Source organism: Parus major, chromosome 18, assembly GCF_001522545.3.
Source record: "Parus major isolate Abel chromosome 18, Parus_major1.1, whole genome shotgun sequence".
NCBI lineage: Eukaryota > Metazoa > Chordata > Aves > Passeriformes > Paridae > Parus > Parus major.
This window is the reverse complement of record NC_031786.1, coordinates 2,323,432-2,336,841: the sequence shown is the minus strand read 5'-3', so window position 1 is coordinate 2,336,841 and position 13,410 is coordinate 2,323,432. Positions and strand designations below refer to the sequence as shown.

The following is a 13,410-nucleotide window of genomic DNA, read 5'->3' as shown; positions in this document are numbered from 1 at the left end:
TGCTGTGTCCATCCCACATGGATGGCACCGCCCTGGCCTCCTGGGAGGGCAGCAGGGCACAAGGGGAAACACGTGAATGCAGGGAGTTCCTGTTTTATTTAGCTTTTTCTTTTTTATATATGTATTTTTTAAACTTGCCTTTTAACCCTCTCCATGGCAGGCAGATATCCAAGAGGAGATGCAGATCTGCTCAGCCAGGGTCAGGGTGCTGTGCTTGCCCCCATCAGTTGTCCCATCCCAGTTGTCCCCACAGGGGTGGGTGCTGGTGAGGATTCCCCCCTCTCTTCCCAGTGACCAAAGCAAGGCTCAGCCTGCTGTCCTTCCTCAGCACTATTTTGGGCCAAAGCACACCTTATTTGGACTCTAAATAACACTGGGTTTTACAGATGATGATATAAAAGCTGCCAGTTTTATTTATATTTATCCAGCCACTGCTGAGTCCTTTCCTCTGTCCCTGGCCCCAGTGGTGGGGATCAGATGGGCCAAGTTGGCCTGAGCTGGAACTCACAGCAGGAGCAGCTTTTTGGGTCAAAATACAGCCCTGTGCCCCTCTCTCCCAGGAATCAGCACCAGCCAGAGGGGGGATTGTCAGGGCTGGGCAAGGCAAAGACCTGCTGTCCTCCTGCCATGGATGTCAGAGCCTTCCCTGGGTTTGCTCCCAATTCCCTCCAGGGACTGAGCCCCTTTCCCAGCCACAGGGTCAGGAATTCTCCATGGGCCACTCTGAGCAGGGCCACAGATGAGTGTCAGGCATCAATCTGTCAAAGGATAAAGGCTTTATTTATTAAAATAACAACTCTTTATTTCTCTGTGAGGCGCAGCGCTGGGGCTGCAGCTGATCACAGCTCTCAGTGCCACTGATGAAATCCAGAAACACTGATGAAATCCATGGGATATTTCCCACTGTGGCTCCAAGACTCAGGGGTGAAGGGGTCTCTGCTCCACAGCCCCGTTGGATGCCACCTCCAGGTCGTGCTCTTCTGCATCCCTGGTGAGGTCTACAAACACCTGCAGCGGGACACAGCGGGACCCAGCCCATCACTACCATGGTCTGGCTGGATTTGTGCTGCTCACAGGTTATTTCTTCCTTTCCCACAGGCAGTTCCCAACCTGGAGCTCCCGCATCAGCCTACCTGGTGTAAAGTGTTCAGTGACAAGCTGTACTCCTCAAGCTTGAAATTCCGTTTAGCTGCGGAGGGATGGAGAAAGGATCCTTAAAAACCAAATCCACATAAACAGTTTGAAAGTGGTTTCCTTATTTAGCTGATTGTTTCCTTTTACCTGCTTCTAGCCTGGAGAAAGACCTGGACAGAGGTATTGCATCTGCCACTGGAATCTTGTAGGTGAGCAAGGAAGAAGTCCTGAAAAAGTAATAAAAAAAAGAATTATTGTTATTATCTTGTGACTCAGCATTGCAGTTTGGGGGGGTTTGTAGGATAACTGTGCTCCAGGTAAATCACTGAGCAAGGTCAGTAGGAGGAAAAGAGCATCCCAGCCCAAATGCAGGCTGTGGGCAGCCCATGGTCACTGACCTTTCCTGCCGAGCTGCGCGAGGGAAGAGGTTCAGGATTTCGGAGTGGAGAGCATCGCTTTGCCCCACGTCTGTCATTTTGAGTTCTAGGTGGTAACTTGTGCCAAACTTACTTTTGAGATCCTCAGGGGAACCGATGTACCTGCAGAGGGGGGAAAACATTGCTCAAACCACCATAAACAGCAAATAAATCAACGGCTCGAGAGAGCTGAGGCGTAGCTGTACATCCTCCTCTTCATCAGCTCTTTATACCACGCTATCTCCTCACAAAACTGATTATCACACACGTGGCAGCATCCAAACCAGTATTTCCCATTAGATTAAGAATGAAAAAAACCCAACTAACCCCAACAACCCCTCCAGACTAAGCCCCCTGCCCGCGGTGCCCACCGGAGCCGGCCGGCCAGCAGGATGGCCACGCGGTCACACATCGCCGCCTCCTCCAGGGACTGTGTGCACAGGATGGCTGCCCTCTCCTTGCTCCTCATGGAGACCTGCATCATCCTCCTGGGAACACAGGAACACAGTCATCCCTGGGGACAGCCACGGGGATCTCCTGCTCTGGGTCTCCCTCCCTAGAAACAACTTTTTAAAGAATTAAAAAGCGGACAACTCCAAGACTTCCGTTTTCTCCTTTAAGGCTGACCTGGATGTCACTGCTACGTTACAATTTGGTGCATCAGCAGCCCTCCAAATTTTGCACTGATGGTGTAAACTGGTGATGAAAAGCTAAAGCAAACACAGCACTGAAGGGAGGACTTCCTACAAGCTTTTTCTTTTGCACTGAAGAAAACAGAGATTTGTGTCTTTTGTACCGAAAGCAGGGGTTCAGCTGGTGTCTAGGGAGATTTTTTGGGGTGTATTAATGACCATTATATTACATTTATTACATTACATTATAGTGTAATATTATATCATAATTATAATAGAATATCACAAATAGAATATCATAAATAGAATAGAATATCACAAATAGAATATAATATAGTATAGCATAATTAGTATAGTATAGTATAATAGTATAGTATAGTATAATATAGTATAATATAGTATAATATAATATAATATAATTATAATAGAATATAATAGAATAGAAATAATATAATTAGAATAGAATAGAATAGAATATTAATATAATATAATATTAATAGAATAGAATAGAATATAAATATAATAGAATAGAATATAAATATAATAGAATAGAATATAAATAGAATAGAATAGAATAGAATATTAATAGAATAGAATAGAATATAAATAGAATAGAATAGAATAGAATATAAATATAATATAAATATAATAGAATAGAATATAAATAGAATAGAATAGACTAGAATAGAATATGAATATAATATAATATAATAGAATAGAATATGAATAGAATATAAATAGAATAGAATAGAATAGAATAGAATAGAATAGAATATGAATAGAATAGAATAGAATAGAATAGAATAGAATAGAATAGAATAGAATAGAATAGAATAGAATAGAATAGAATAGAATAGAATAGAATAGNATAGAATAGAATAGAATAGAATAGAATAGAATAGAATAGAATAGAATAGAATAGAATAGAATAGAATAGAATAGAATAGAATAGAATAGAATATATTGCAGCTGCCAGCTGAGTGAGGAGCTCAGCAAGTTCTCCCCATCCCCTGGGCATCAGGAAAAAGGGAACAGACAGATCTACTCTGCCACCAGGGCAGAGTCAGGAGTTCCTGCCGTGGGGAGGGCGAGGCCCATCCCGTTGAAGCTGTCCCAGGTTCCCGTTCCTGCAGGCGAAGATCTGGAAGAATAAAACTCTCACCGCATGCGGTGCTGCCCTTTGGGGTCCACGCTCACCGAGGGCTCATCCCAAAGCATCACTGTTGGCTCTCCCAGGATGCTCAGAGCAAATGACAGCTGGAATGGGAACAACATGAGGTCAGGGCTCCTTCATCCTTTAAACCTGGTGCACCTTAATCCCCGTCAGGTTTTCAAAGCTCTGGATTCCAAAGTAGAAGAGGGACAGGGATTTAAAAAATCCCACTTCAGGTGTTCTCGGTTAATGTTTTGATCTCTCAAAATCAGATTTTCCCAGAACTCCTGAGCCTGCCAAAGATGTGAAAGCGGTTTTCCATCCCATTTACTGGCAGATGTAGGTGGTGGGGCGTGAAGAGGTGACTGTAAATCCAATTTGTGGTTAGCACTTATTAAACACAGGTGCAGGAGAGGGGGAAAAGAGGGTGAGGAGGACGGGGGGAACCCTGCCAGGCTGGATTCAAAAGGTATTGATGAAATGAATGATGCCAGGCACCCACTCAGCTGAAGGTTTCCTCTGCACCACATCCAAGAATGAGCGAGCAGGGTTTGGTTGAGTATCAAGACAAATCCAACACGTACCTTTCTGGCTTCTCCAGCAGATAAACTCCTTGCTGGGGTCTTGAAATGCTTCAGGAGATCCAAAGCCCTTCCTAAGCTGTGGGGAATGAAAGGGAAAAGCCCCAAGTGACCACCTTGGTGTGCATGGTCAGGGGGTGCTGAGGAAACAGACACTGGCATGCTTTGGCTGATATCCATCCCCTTGGGTTACCTGGTGATTCTGCTCCTAACTTGGATGGTAAATTGAGGAATTTTTGCAGAAATTCAAGGCAGGAAGTGCAGCCAATGAGAAAAGTGAGTTACCCATGCAACTGGCCATCAGCTGGGACAAGTCTGATTTTGTTTTCCCAGATAAACTTGGGCTACAACCTTGGCAAGGGACTGAGAACAGTACAAAACAGCAGACCTCATCAGGAGAAGCCACCTCTCTAAGCTGAGAGGCACTGAGGATCTCTTAACCCACAAGCCAGTTTTGTTAACAGAGAAACCCCTTCCCTTTGAAATCACAGATGGATTGGGCTGGAAGGCTCTGGAGGGAGGGAGAACCAACAGATGAGATCATTTGGATTCCTACCAGCTGATGGCAAGCGCAGCATCTTCATCCCTCATCCCTCTGATGGCAGTGAAGGCCTCCAGGTGCTGCAGCACTGTCAGGTGTGGCCAGAGCGGGTCCTGCTGGGGGCACCAGCCCAGGGCCCCCGGGCACAGGGGGGCTCCATCCCGGCCCCTGAGCAGCACCTGCACAGACACACAGCTCTGGACTGGTGGTTTGGGTTGGAGGTGCCTTAGGGCTCATCCCATCCCACTGCCATGGGCAGGCAGGGATGCTGGATGTGAGGGATCAGGCAGGGAGCACAGTGTCTGTGTGAAAATAAGGCACAGAACTTGCCCACACTGGCCTGAGAAAGTGTGGCCTGAGAAATCATAAGGAGGAGTCCAAACAGTGCTGAGAGAAGGAAAACAACCTCTGCAGGTGTTGTTTGTTCCTTGTTTTCCTGCAAGCAACAGTCAAGGTGTGTTGTTCCTGACTGCCCAGGGTTGGTGATGTGTTGGTTTCATGACCAATGAGAGGTTTTACCTTTCAGACCTGCTCAGAACTGTCTATAAAAGAAGATCTGGAAGAATAAAACTCGCTCTCTTGTGCAAACAAAGCCAGAGAGTCCGTGTTGTCTCTTTGCTGTTCCTAACACAGTGTGACAGGCAGGGACAGCTTCCACCAGCCCAGCTTGCCCCAAGCCCCATCCAAGTGGCCAAGGCAAGCAGTTGTGTGGTCAGTAGCCACTTGTGAGTGCTCACCATGAGCAGGGTGATCCTGCTCCATCTGCCTTTTCACTCTGGGTAGTGTTACCAACATCAGCCTGCCTTTTCCTAGCAATACTTTTCTATTTCCAGCCTTCAGTCCCAAATCTGTAAGAGCAATGGCATTTCTCCTCCCCCAGCACATGTCATTAATCATTCTGCACGTAATTAAGTGATGGATTGTTACTGGCCCAACACTGCTCACATTCGTTTTCAATTTCCTGGTTTTGCAAGGCTGTTTGTGGAGAGTGTTATTTTTGGGTTTTTTTCAGATGTCAACAATTCTTACAGGGTTTGTGACATTTCACAATGGGTTTCCAATGCCAGCTGAAGATTTCCTGTTGCTCAAACTCTTAAATCTGTAACACTGACTTTGATGAACACTAGAATTTATGCTTGGCATAAATCAGCGCTTTTTCTCAGCTCTGTAAATACCCAGGACACACAAATTGTACATAAACATCCATAAATCCCCTGATTGTAGGGAGATGTTGCTGGATTGCCTTATCACATCCTTAGTTTTTAAAGACATCAAGGTCATCTCTGCAGCTGCTCCAAGGAGCCACCTACCTCCCCAGCAGTCACTGCTACACCTCCAGAAATCATGTTTAGAGTTGTGCTTTTCCCAGCTCCGTTGGGTCCTAACAGACCTAAGACTTCTCCTGGAACAAATATGCAACAACTGTTAATAATATTTATTGGTAATACGACTTCTCCCCTGTATTCTATGTAAAATTTAAAAGTACAGGAGGAGAAAGGGTTGTTTCATCCCCATAAATTAAAACTTTGAATGCAGGAGCCCAGAGCTCCTGAATGCCCACAGGAAAATTCTAACAGAAATATCTCCTCCAAATGAGACCTTCCTTATATATTTTAGTCATTTATATTATAGGGAGTGCAGCAAAGTACTTGAACCTTTTTTAACACCAAAAGAGAGGTTTTTGACAGCAAGTTTCTTCTTTTTCTTAAAGATGGAAGTGGCTGTCCTGGCTTCAAATTCCTTGTGCAAACTGTTGACAACAACCAAGTCCTGTGAGGAGACAGAGAGGGAAAAGAAATTCTCCTCCTACCCCATGAGAGAGAGATGATCTGTTCTTGCCATTAGGCAGGGCTTTGAAAAAAATAAAATTTCTAAATTTAAAAGCCATGAAACAGAGGATAAAAAAAAAAAAAGGAAAATATGCAGAATGGGAATAAAAATAACGGTGCCAGCTGAAGTCCTTGTGGTGCCAGGGTGAGATCACATCAGACCTGAGTGCATGAGCTGAGGAAGCAGAGGCAGCTGAGAGAATGAAAATGATGGAGAATGGAAAGCAAAGCAATGCAGAGGGCTGGGTTTGTGTTCACCTCCTCGTGCTGCAGCGAGGCCATCGCGCTCCGCACCCTGTCCCTCTCCGCCTGCACCTCGGGGGCTTCCTCTGCAGGGAGCTCCTTGTTCTGCTGGGTGACCACTCTTCTCTGCTGGATCCTGCCAGTGGAGAGGGGAGATGATTTCACTGGGAATCATTTCCAAAAAGGTTTGTTTTTAAAAGTTTTTTTTTTTCCCAGGGCAGCGCCAACAAAACCCAAAATTTATCTTCTCTCGGGGAGCTCAGAGTTGGAAGGGACACACGAGGATCACTGAGCTGTTCCACAGTGGCATGGCTGAGAAAAGGCCAGTTTTAGCTTTTCCTTCATCTTTAATTATTGGCTGGTTCCCTGCTCCACACATGCCAATCATCTGTTCCAGGAGAATTAAAATACAAGTGGCAGGTTTGCAGTTTGGGCATTTAACTCCCACACTTGGTAATGTTTGATAATTAAATATTTCTTACAAGTCTTCTCCCACCTGACTTAGGTGGTTGGTGACAGATAAGTAGAGAACAATTAGACAGCCCCAACCTGATGAAGATTTAGGGAAAGTCTCCATCCTGTTTGGAGCAATACTGATACATTTGAAAAGGAGTTAAATTTTTTTCTGTTTAAATTTGGAACTATAATTTAGCCCCCTGTAGGGAAATGTCCTGAAATCTCAGCTATGAACCTTAAACAAAAAAGCTGAAATCACAATCTTTTATCCTCACAAGGACATAAAAAAAAAGATTAAAACTGCAAGCTTTATCCAAATGTTGGAAAGCATTTTTCACATTGGTGTTTTTCCCTGCTGCTGTCAGGGTCCTGCCTGGCTGTGCAGCTCCAAGCCCACCCTGGGATGACTGTGGCTCACGAGGAATCCCTGGGACACACCTGAAGACGGGATCAAATCCTGGGACTGCATCTCCATATCTCATCTCCAAACAGCGCAGGAGGAAAGCGAAAATCACACAGTGGATGTACGGCTGGAACACAGACGTTAATTGGGTTTGTGTGGAGACAAGGTAGCAACACACTCCATTAATTATAATTATAAAGGGGTGCAGTAACCTGTCTCATTAATTTCAGCTGTTGAAAAGGTCTGCAAGGGGAAGGAGCTGAATTGATGCTTTGCAGACATCCCTGTCTGATATGCAGATTATTTGCTAAAGCCTGGATTTCTTACAGCAGCTCTAGCCCAGATAACCCACCTGCACCCCAAGGAACATCCTATGGCATGTTTCTCGTCCTCATCTCATTCTTCTGCAGAAGCAGCATTGGGATGATCAGTTTATTAATAATATCTCTGCCTTCTACATGAGCTCCACTCAACCCCCTGCCTCATTTTTGCAGTATCCAAAATCCACATGAGGCACAAGCCCAGGATTGCTTGGAATTTGCCTCCCCTGACAACACTTAATGGGAAATTTTGTCTACAAACCCCATCCTTTCTCTATGGGGAGAGTTTACAAGCCCAGTGCATCAGTGACAGGCATCTCTGGCCAAGCAACCACCTCCAAGTCCCTCCTTACCGCAAAGACAGGCATGTAGATGTAATTCCATGTCTCAAAAATTGTGTAATCGTAATACATGAGGAAATTCTGGAAGAAAAGGAGACCAGTCAATTAGAAATTTGATCAGTCAGGGCAGTGTCAGAGCACGTGTGGAAGGTAGGGATGTTTAGCTTTTCTTCAGGATGGGATAAAGGAGCTTTCATCTGCCTTTCTTTGGTCCTTACTGCCTCAAGGGGTTGTGTCTTCCTTGGATGCAGTAATTTAGAGGCCTCAAATCATTCAGGCTAAGTCAACCTTTTCTATCATTGCTTCTCTCTTCCCAGTTCTTTGGCTTTCTCCCAGCTCACTTCCTCCTTCCTGGATTTCCCACTCCACCACCTTCCCCTCCCGTGCCACCCTCGCTGCCAAAACTCAGCCACTGCAACAGCTCTTAGTGACCAAACAAACCAAAAATATCCCAATCAAACAAAGGATTCACAGGTCAGATCTTGGCCTCTTCTCTCACCCAAGACCCTGGAACTTCTCTTTTCCTGTTTTCTTTTCCCACGATCTCTCTTTGGGAATTTGGGAAGTGCCTCTTGCTTTGCCAGTTTGCAGCATTAAGATAATTATTGAATTTAGCAGGAAGTGTTTTGCTTACCAGTCCAGAGAACATGATCCAGCCCACAGGTGGAAATACAGGAATCAGCATACAGATGTAGTAAAGTGCTTCATTATGGTCACTGTTCATAAAAGCAGCATAATTCACCTGGAATAAAGCAAAAAAGCTATTTCCAGCATTAATGTATTGTTGCTAAAAAAAAACAGGTTATTTGTCAGTGATCCAGGTTATTCTGCTGAATATTGATATAAATTGAAATTTATTGATGTAAATTTGAAATGAAACTCCAAGTGGCAAGGTGTGTAAATCAAACATTTCAGAGTGAAGATGCTCCTCACTTACCAAAATGAAGGTTAAGGACCAAACGAAGCGATTGCTTCGTCCCATGCGGAATTTGAAGGCCATTAAATAAACCAAGAGGACAAGAGATATTCCATAACCAAAGATGCAAATGAGCTGGAGAGAGAGAGAGAAATATCAGTGACATGGAGGTGCCTGTGGATACAAGAAAACCTGCCCAGGGAAACCCATTACAAATAAACCTTTTAAACCCAAACCCTGGGGTGAAATGACTCAGAGCTCACCAGGGTCAGCACAGCTTTGGCCTCCAAGGGGCAGATGCGGGTGAAGAGCACCAGGAGCCCAAACATGAGGCACATCAGGCTCCAGAAGAAGGGGATGTCCACCAGAGCCTGCCCACACCAGTAGGCCGAGGGGAAGAGCCCTGCAAGCCGCAGCTGAGAGCGAGCCTGGAGCTGCAAAAGCGACAAAAACGCCAAAAGGGAAAGTCTAAAACATCATTCCTGCTCCTCTTCCATTCCTTTGCTCCTCCCTTCCTCTCCTTCCTGAGCACTTCCTAGCACAACCACTCTTTGAAACCACCTCATTCCTAAAAGGAAAAAAAAAAATGAAATGATTCCAATCTCAAAAGCTTTATTAAAATGTGAATTATTGTCAGCCCCAGCTGCTTCCCTGGGATGCAGAGAAATGTTGGGGTCAGGGGCACAGAAATAAGCCCTTCTCTGTGGGGCCTGGCTCTGATACCCAGGAGAGCACTGGGTTTAGCACAACACCATGGAGACAGCTTTAAAGTTAAGCAGAAAAACTGGGAATATGTGTAAGTAGAGTTTTCTTAAGTCACTGGGTGAGAAATTTAGAGTTTAAGGTTTAAGGTATATTAGAGAATAAAGAGGAAACATGGAAGATTTAGGGTGTTGTTCCTTTCTCCTTCTTCACCTTCTTCTTCCAAGGGTTTTGGGGTAATTATGAGTGATGGGATAGAGAATGCTGCAGTGCAGCACACAGGTCATTGGGTCACTAAGAAAAATAACTCACTTGGCATTTGTTAATTGGACAAATAGACACAGAAAGGACCTTGAAGAGGTTCTTCCTTAGCCATTTTGCACCTCTGTACCTTAGTGTAGCTCCTTGTACTCTGTGCATATGTAATATTGATAAGGAAAGAATAAACAACCAAGTCTGAACGTGAGGAGACAGCTTCTCCCTCGGTCCTGGGGAAAAGAACCCAGCCACCAGTGTGACTGAGAAGTGCACTCTGGTACTCATCTGACTGATTTTCTTCTATCACCCTACCGAGAAATCACAGAATCACAAAATGATTTGGGTTGGAAGGGACCTTAATGATCAACCTCCCCTATCCCAAGGTGCTCCAAGCCCCGTCCAGCCTGGTTTTGGGCACTTCCAGGGATGCAGGGGCAGCCCCAGCTGCTCTGGGCTCCCTGTGCCTCCCCACTGGTGCTCTGCAGATATTTTCCATCACATTCACTCCTTGTGAACCACCTGCAGCTCCTGCTCTTTACCTTGTAATCCTCCACGGTGCCCATGGCAAAGAGAGGAGGCAAACCAGCAGCCAGAACCAGCAGGTAGGTGAATAATCCGAAAAAAATGTAATTCTTCAGCTCTGCGTTTTCTCCCTGTGGGGAGAAATTCAGCCATCCATAATTGATGCTGCCCAGGGAAAGTCTGGGCAGGCTCATGAGGTGGTTGAACAAGTGAGCAAGAGCACTGATGGTGAGTCAGTTGTGTTTAACAATAAAACAAAGCAAAAAGAACAAAATAATGATGTTTAGCATCCTAGAATTTGCAGAAATAATTTGGATTAGTGCAAATTGTTGAGGATGGAGGACAATTTTTGTTCCTGAGGAGAGGAGGGGTTTGCAAAGATCACTGTTGTGTTCCCACCATATTCATCAGCATGGCCTGGTTGGAAAAACCTTAAAGCTCATCCCATTCCACCCCTGCCATGGCAGGGACACCTTCCCCTGTCCCAGGCTGCTCCAAGTCCTGTCCAGCCCAGCCTTGGGCACTGCCAGGGATCCAGGGACAGCCCCAGCTGCTCTGGGAATCTGTGCCAGATCTGGGAATCTCCCCACCCTCACAGGGAACAATTCCTCTCCAATATCCCATCTAAACCCATCTGGCTCAGTGGGAAACCATTTCCCCTTTGTCCTGTCACTCCAGGCCCCTGTCTCTCCCCACCTTTCCATCAGAGACTGGAAGGCCACAATTAGGTCACCCTGAAACTTCTCCTTCCCAAGAACAATCCCAACCCCCTCCAAACAGCACAAACATAAATATCCCACAATACCAAAACCCCGCAGAACCCTGCAGGAAAAATCATCTCCAAACACCCCCAGGAACCACCAGCAGCAGGACCACCACCCTCAGCCCTGGGATCCTGCTCCCCCAGGCAGGTTTCCGAGGTGGGCAGTCCTCACCCCAGCTATCCCAGCTGGTTTTGGCCCTCACCGTGTAGAGGAGCTGGCTCCAGACGCGGACGCGCGCGGTGGAATGGAAGAGCCTGAGGAAGGTGTTGCTGAGGATGTTCATCAGCATCGGGAAGCAGTTGATGGGCTCTGGGCTGCACATGACCGTGAACTGGTGGCTCTGAGGATGGCAGAACAAAAGGCCTTGGTGTCCCTGGGAGGTGTGAGCAGCACCCTGGACATGGTATTCTGAACCTGAGAGAATTTCCAGCTCTCAGGAATGGATTGTTCCCACGGGAAAGTCTTTGGGGAACTTTTTCTTCTCTCAAGAAGAAAAAGTTTTTCTTCTTTTTCTTCTCTTCTTTATTGTTGTGTAAATAAGGTTTTACTTTCCCAAAACAAGACACAGATGTTCTGAGGGTGTTTTCTCTCTTGTCCCACCCATGGGATGAAGGAAGTGTTGTTCCTTCTACCAATTAGGGTGACCTGGATCGGAACACCTTATAAAAGGGTTGAGAAAAACCCAAAATAAAGGTTTTTCTGCCTCATGAAAACACCTCCAGCTGCTGTGATTCTCAGAACCTTCTATACTTTGTGTCCTCTAGAGACACAGCACTACCAAAACGATTTATTATGCTCCAAAAATCAAATTCTCTCTTTTCTGGTGTGTTTATTTCTCTCCTTTAAATACTTCTCAGAAAATCCTGTTGATGTACAGGATGAAAGAAGGAAACCTATCCCTCACCTTGCCTTCCAGGGATATTCTTATAGCTCCATTATAATCTGGAAGGCTTGTGATGTTTTTCTCCTGGGATATTTCTGGGGTTATGTTTTGACTCTTCAAAGCAGCAATGAAATCCTCGATTTCTGATCCTGAAATCAAGTCAAGGACAGAAATTAGAGTCATCAGAGGGATTTTTTTTCTTTAAACAGAAACAGTTTCATATAAACAAGTTCCTACTTGCAAAGCAGAGGTTAAAGCCCCCAAATATTGAGATTCTAAGCCAACACATATTTCCTATATATTTTCTATTCATTTAAACTGGTTAAACAAAATATATGTTTCAAACTTAGTTTATTTATTGCTATTTATTTTTTTTAACTTGCCTGGTTCATTACTCTTTTACTTATCTATATCATCACTAGAACTGCATTTGCTTGTGCTCAAAAGAAAACACCTCTCACTGCACACTCCTTTATATATTTGTGGCATTTGCAAGGTTTCTCTGTCAATTATAATAAAATTTGCAGATTTTGGTGCAGAAAGTCACATTCACATGTTGTTCCTCACCTGTGTCATTGAAGATGAGGAGGTTTGTAGACCTATTTTGAATTTTCTCTTTTGTGGGAAGAAAATACGGGCTAGAGGTGATTTCCCAGCTGCTGGAGTTGTGCCACAGATGAAACAGGATTAAAACCATCAGTGGTGCAAGGATAAATGTTCCAAATAACAGCAATCTAAATGGAAAAACAGACCATAAGTGAGGCCAGGGGAAATCCACCAATAAGTAATTGTGTGATTTATGGGGAAATTTAAAACTTAAGCAAGCCAGAGTTCTCCCACTAAGTCCAGGCTGCCTCTATTTTTGTATCTTTGAAACATTTCCCACCTAATTCTCGGTTTCCAAACATCCCCAGATGTATTTCAGCCGCTCCAGGGTAGGTGGGTGCCCCTGTACTTACACACTCCTGAGGAATTTTGTGTCGTGCCTCAGTCTCAGCAGGCGGATTCTCAGCACAGCACACACTTGCTGCCTCCAGAGCATCATCCCACTCATGGCCAGGATCCCCTGCTTGGAGAACCCCGGGAGGTTCTGGTCCCTCTCCTCGAGGTCTCCATCTCCTGTGTGTTCACCAGGAGAAATGCCATTACCACAAAGAGCCTTGACAGGACACCTTTTAATCCCAAACAGTCATCCAGGAACTTCTGCTCTGAACACAGGGATGATTTTATTTTATTTTATTTTATTTTATTTTATTTTATTTTATTTTATTTTATTTTATTTTATTTTATTTTATTTTATTTTATTTTATTTTATT

General features: G+C 44.8%; 1 protein-coding gene across 2 annotated transcripts in view; it reads right to left on the bottom strand.

The window, feature by feature from the left end:
• Positions 1–757: 757 nt before the first annotated feature.
• The window catches only part of LOC107212637 (ATP-binding cassette sub-family A member 9-like), a 28,362-nt gene continuing 15,709 nt past the window's right edge, over positions 758–13,410 (bottom strand). For both annotated transcript variants that reach the window (XM_015646141.3, XM_015646142.2), the window contains exons 19-39: positions 13,054–13,213; positions 12,662–12,828; positions 12,116–12,243; positions 11,414–11,551; positions 10,465–10,578; positions 9,229–9,399; positions 8,987–9,100; positions 8,684–8,791; positions 8,062–8,130; positions 7,424–7,515; positions 6,545–6,665; positions 6,113–6,227; positions 5,768–5,859; positions 4,473–4,636; positions 3,920–3,995; positions 3,345–3,439; positions 1,922–2,038; positions 1,533–1,673; positions 1,282–1,361; positions 1,134–1,189; positions 758–1,008 (exon numbers count right to left, since the gene is read on the bottom strand). In XM_015646141.3, the coding sequence (XP_015501627.1) occupies positions 919–1,008; positions 1,134–1,189; positions 1,282–1,361; positions 1,533–1,673; positions 1,922–2,038; positions 3,345–3,439; positions 3,920–3,995; positions 4,473–4,636; positions 5,768–5,859; positions 6,113–6,227; positions 6,545–6,665; positions 7,424–7,515; positions 8,062–8,130; positions 8,684–8,791; positions 8,987–9,100; positions 9,229–9,399; positions 10,465–10,578; positions 11,414–11,551; positions 12,116–12,243; positions 12,662–12,828; positions 13,054–13,213 (2,408 nt within the window). In that variant the 3' untranslated portion in view covers positions 758–918. The remainder of the gene's footprint in view (positions 1,009–1,133; positions 1,190–1,281; positions 1,362–1,532; positions 1,674–1,921; positions 2,039–3,344; positions 3,440–3,919; positions 3,996–4,472; positions 4,637–5,767; positions 5,860–6,112; positions 6,228–6,544; positions 6,666–7,423; positions 7,516–8,061; positions 8,131–8,683; positions 8,792–8,986; positions 9,101–9,228; positions 9,400–10,464; positions 10,579–11,413; positions 11,552–12,115; positions 12,244–12,661; positions 12,829–13,053; positions 13,214–13,410) is intronic.